This window comes from Phoenix dactylifera, chromosome 2, assembly GCF_051530095.1.
Source record: "Phoenix dactylifera cultivar Ajwa chromosome 2, Ajwa_hap1_PhDact_Kaust_v1.1, whole genome shotgun sequence".
In the NCBI taxonomy this organism is placed as follows: domain Eukaryota; kingdom Viridiplantae; phylum Streptophyta; class Magnoliopsida; order Arecales; family Arecaceae; genus Phoenix; species Phoenix dactylifera.
This window is the reverse complement of record NC_143191.1, coordinates 32,414,039-32,418,630: the sequence shown is the minus strand read 5'-3', so window position 1 is coordinate 32,418,630 and position 4,592 is coordinate 32,414,039. Positions and strand designations below refer to the sequence as shown.

The following is a 4,592-nucleotide window of genomic DNA, read 5'->3' as shown; positions in this document are numbered from 1 at the left end:
AACAGCAGTTAGCATTCAAAGTAACCCTTGGAAGATTCTGGTTCCAGTCAAAGTCAAAGAGGCTCTTCCCTTTCATGATACTAATACCTTTTTAAAATCTTCATCATGGGAGAGTGACAAAGATTTTAAGGTTTTAATAAGAACAGGTTGGATATAATAAAGGTATAAAACTGAGACAATGACACACACAAGTGCTTCTCCTGAGCTTTCCAGCTGTGTCGAATCATACGGTCGCAAGGCACAGGACAAATCAACTCCATCTCTCACTCTTCCCGGAGTTTTTTGAGGATAAAATAAATAATTTCGCATTCTGATCTTGAGATAATCTGATCATGCCTTGCATATTAGTCTCCATTAGTGTAAGTTCAGAACTGTAATAAAATACTCTGCACCCGTTGCGTAAAGACTCACTTCTTTTCTTGTAAACTAATATAGAATAAGCCAGAAAAAAATGCAGCATTGTTACATCTAATACATACTGCTTGCATTGGGCTGTGTATTTACTATAAAGCAGGCTCTTCAGTTAAAAATTTTCTTAACAAAAAAGCTTCTACGAATAAGAACTTCATAATGGAAACACAGAACTACTTGTGCAAAGATATAAGGAAAAGGTCTTTCAGAGTTGGCGATAACAAGTCTCAGGATTCACGAGAAGATCCATTAAGGCTGGAAAAGATCCTTCCTTAAGTTGATAGAGTTCATTCCATTAATTAGTATTCCGAGTGAAATGCTGCATTGTGAATGATCTCACCTTATTGTGAAAATTCTATTTCTGAGATCATCGGAAATACGACATAGAAAATGACTGACAGAAGTGCTGATAGATAAAATCGAAGGTCTATGATGAGATGCTTTGCAGCACTGTACTTATGATAAATTTGTTGGTTCTCTAAACAAAGTGCAAAGGATACTTGCCCAAATTCAGAGTGTGCTTACAGTGTCCTCAAATATCAAAGCGTGGAAGTCTTGTCCTGATGATCAGTATATTGTGGATCTCATCATTTTATCAATATCTTGATCCCAAATTATCTTCATCATAAAATTTCAAAAAATTAACAGAATTTGAATTTTAACCTTTATTTTTGCCAAAAATTCAGTTAACCCTATATGCGAACAGCTCTGATTTAGTATGAAGGATGTCCCCACATAAGCATTGCATATTTGCTCAACTATGAAGGATTTCTGTGTCACAGTTGACAGATAGAGTGGCGTCAAGGCTCTACAGGTTTTAATCATTTTTCTGCCGAATTTTAGGAGTTGCATTGGAGGCTCCGATCAACGAGATTGGTTGCATAAAAGGAGAATGGGTCTTCCAAATTACTCATTTTTCATTACACCGTGAAGCACACATGTTTTCTGTAACATTTAAAATACCCAAGGACAAGGATTCAGTAAAATTATATGGCAGTAAAAAGACTTGTGTGATGTTCACTTATTTTCATATAAATATATCTAGTTGCTCAAGAGCTTGCAGGGTTCTACTGAAACCACATTTTTATTAATGTCTAAGTGCAAAATCGCTGGAGAAGTCTGAAAGACAGCTTAAATAATAAGAGCTCCATTTCATGATAAATTTGAATAATTGATTGAAATAGCCTTTGGAAACTTTACATTGAAAGCTTGGAATCAGAAACCATAGAAAAAGGAAAAAGCTGATCTGTTTAATAAGAAGGGATATAGAAGCAGTCAAAAGAATCAGCCCTTAGCACAGAGGAGATCTATGTGGAATGCCTTTCCTTCTGCTCATGTTTGTAACCATGTCCTCATCAGAAACACTGCTTGCTGACCTTGAACAAGCAGCGAGCCTACTTCTCTTCTTGCGGAAAAACTCGGTGCACGGCATACTTAGATTTTCCGAGTCTGATGAGCCTATGGGCTCCTCACCTTCCACAACAGTGGACTGGGTGGTCTCATTGGCCTCATCATCGGCATCATGGGGAGCGAAGAAGTCTGGACTCAGTTGAAGTGCCTCGCATGTCCTCAAATATGGGGAAAGATCCTTCTTTTGCCTTAGTATGTAGTCCACCTACAAAGAAGTAAATTTAAATCGCTTGAACGGTTGTCATGATTTAGAGCATATTTGTTGATCTCTGTTTACATACAACTAGAAGGTCTCGACCGGTAAAGGTTAAGTGCGAACTTTGAGCTTAGCTCTTGGCTTGCGCCTTGAAGATTTTTGCTGTTTCTTGTATCAAATTCATTATCTAACTATTTGGAAGTCAAGCTGATCTCAAAAGACTGCTTATTGATTGCATGAACCAGAATTCTTCAATTCTCTAGTTTTCCCTTCCACGAGTCGGTGTCCCTTGTATCATGACTTACCCAAGTTGATTCAGTCAGAAACTTGGCACCAATTCATTAAGGATCATCATCATGATGAGAGAATCTCACTCTCCCCTCAAAAAAAAAAAAATGATGAGAGCTGATCATATATACTCCTTTGAACTAAAACTACCATATAAATTTCTTAGCTAAGACCTTATTTTCTGCTCATAGATTGATTTACCATCAAAGTTACCATAGAGTTTGTGTTCATTACTTATCCAGGGTGTAATGATATTTATCAAACATTTTCCTAAAAAAAGATAAAGATTCAAGTATTAGCATCATTAAACTAGCATTGAAAAAATTAAGTACCATTTAGCTGGATATATGATGGAACATGCACACAATATGCAATATGGAACTTGTTGATTACCTTACATCCCAGAGAACAATGAATATAAGGCTCTTGAAGGCTCCTGTCGCAGGAGGTGCAGAGGTTCCCTGATCCCCTAAACTGCCTGCTCTGAGGTCTCTTCTTGAGAAACACCACCTTGGAGCTATTAATAGTATACGACTGCAAAAGAGGTGAAAACAGCGAAAGATGAATGCTTTTCTTTTAAACCTATCAAGCAAATAGAATTCTCTATTGCCACATGATCTTACTGAGCTAACCAACCTGAACATTGGAACAGTCTATAAGCTTCTCGAGGTCCTCCAGTCTCACAACATCATGGTAAACGTAACGCCGGACTTGCACCAGCCTATGGAAGCGGTGCGATGGCACGCAATGTGGGCAGATACTAGTGCAGCAATCCAAACAACAAATGTTCTTCTCATTCTTCTTCGCGTTCTCGTGAAGAGAACAAGCCACGAAGAACTTCTGAGTGTCAAGAGCCTCCAACCAAGCTGGCTTCCAAATTCCCTAACAAACATAAGAGAATTCAGGATAAAAACAGGGCTTCTGAGCAAAAGCAAAACAGCCTTCTGGAGTTGAGAGGTTAGGAGAAGGAGTCAAGGACCCACCATGTTCAGAGCAGCATGAACTTTGAAAGAAAGAGGGAATGAAAGTCTGAGAGGATTGAGTGTAAACGAGTGGCAGAAGGGGTTGGAGATGGATAGTTTTTATGGAGGATCGCAGGAGCAGATGGAGTATATATTGGTGTATATATCTACTTCATGGAGGGCTACACTACACTACACTTTTGACGGAGGGGAGGAATAAATAAAAAGAAAGAGTGGAGGGGAACGTGGGTGCTGTTTTTAGTGTTTCCCATCCCCCTCCCCTCCTTTAACCAAGTCCAAAGACTCGAAAACTCCACCATCCTAAACTAATGCAAGGAAGGGGGTGTCCCGAGGAGTCTTGGTTCCTTCTTTGTAGCCCCATGTGGGGAAGAGCATGGTCCTTGACACCGCCTTGGGCTTTGGCGAGGCTGCACCCAAAATCCTGAGCCATCCCCTTTATAAATTATTTTTTTTTCCAAAAAAATAATTCTAAAACTCTAGGGTTCATCCAAAACAAGCAATTAAAACTAAAACCCTAGAAACTATGCGTCTTGTTTAAAAGTAAAATTTTGCAAGTAGGGCCTTCGTAATTTGTAGCGCCGCTGCAAGGTCACATGATTCGCCTAGAACCTATAATTCACAAACTTTGTCTTCACTAGTTTTTAGTAAGAGGCATACACATAGACGACGTATAATTACGATATATGCCTGACTGAAAAGATGATTTTACTTGCACACTATCAATTTCAAATATTAGCGTCATATAATAAAAATATTAAAATATTGGATATGAAGTATAATATTTGAAATATTTATACAGAAATCATACATATTGGGAACTTCTTGTTTATGCATCACTTTTCAAAACAAAATTTTTGCTAATACTGTTTGATCTCGACATTGATGTATCCAACGTATGCTTTATCATACTAGGTAGAGTTGCACAAACTATTCGAATTGTAGGGTTTTACTTAGCATGTATTTTAGGGCGCATTCTTCTCAGCCTGCGTCTTTTCTTCCATGTAGGGCCGACTGCTAAGGCTTTTCTCTTTCTTCGCCGTTCACAAACAAGATGAAAATCCAACTCATCCAAGCCCGCCAAAACACTATAATATCCTAGTTTTATTCATAAACTGATCGGTCACTTGTTCTTTAGAACCTTGCAATTTGGAATGGCCCATCCAAAGTTATTGAGCCCTAAGAGTACCATTTTAAACTTCATAACCGGAAAAAGAAATTGATCCACCAAATACTAAGCAAGTGGGCATGAAAGAAATATTTTAGTTAAAATTATAATTTATTGTCACTTATTACAATTACATGAC

The 4,592-nt window shown here is 38.1% G+C and overlaps 1 protein-coding gene across 2 annotated transcripts; it reads right to left on the bottom strand.

Moving 5' to 3' along the window:
• Positions 1-1,542: 1,542 nt before the first annotated feature.
• Positions 1,543-3,554, bottom strand: LOC103715986 (protein RGF1 INDUCIBLE TRANSCRIPTION FACTOR 1-like). Of its 2 annotated transcripts, none has more exons than XM_008803801.6 (4): positions 3,289-3,539; positions 2,942-3,187; positions 2,699-2,839; positions 1,543-2,026 (listed from the first exon to the last, which is right to left on the bottom strand). In XM_008803801.6, the coding sequence occupies exons 1-4, from the start codon at positions 3,289-3,291 to the stop codon at positions 1,703-1,705; spliced, it is 714 nt and encodes a 237-aa protein (XP_008802023.2). In that variant the 5' UTR covers positions 3,292-3,539; the 3' UTR covers positions 1,543-1,702. The 2 variants fall into 2 exon arrangements, with proteins under 2 accessions (XP_008802023.2, XP_088572061.1); XM_088715935.2 differs by lacking the exon at positions 1,543-2,026 and adding an exon at positions 2,401-2,575 and having other exon boundaries at positions 3,289-3,554.
• Positions 3,555-4,592: the final 1,038 nt, after the last annotated feature.

What these genes read in the sequence shown, in the direction of transcription:
- LOC103715986 (XM_008803801.6), bottom strand. An exon ending in TAGACTGTTCCAATGTTCAG is followed by an intron (nt 2,840 to 2,941) that starts GTTGGTTAGCTC and finishes CCTCTTTTGCAG; the next exon opens with TCGTATACTATTAATAGCTC. An exon ending in ATTGTTCTCTGGGATGTAAG is followed by an intron (nt 2,027 to 2,698) that starts GTAATCAACAAG and finishes ACTTCTTTGTAG; the next exon opens with GTGGACTACATACTAAGGCA.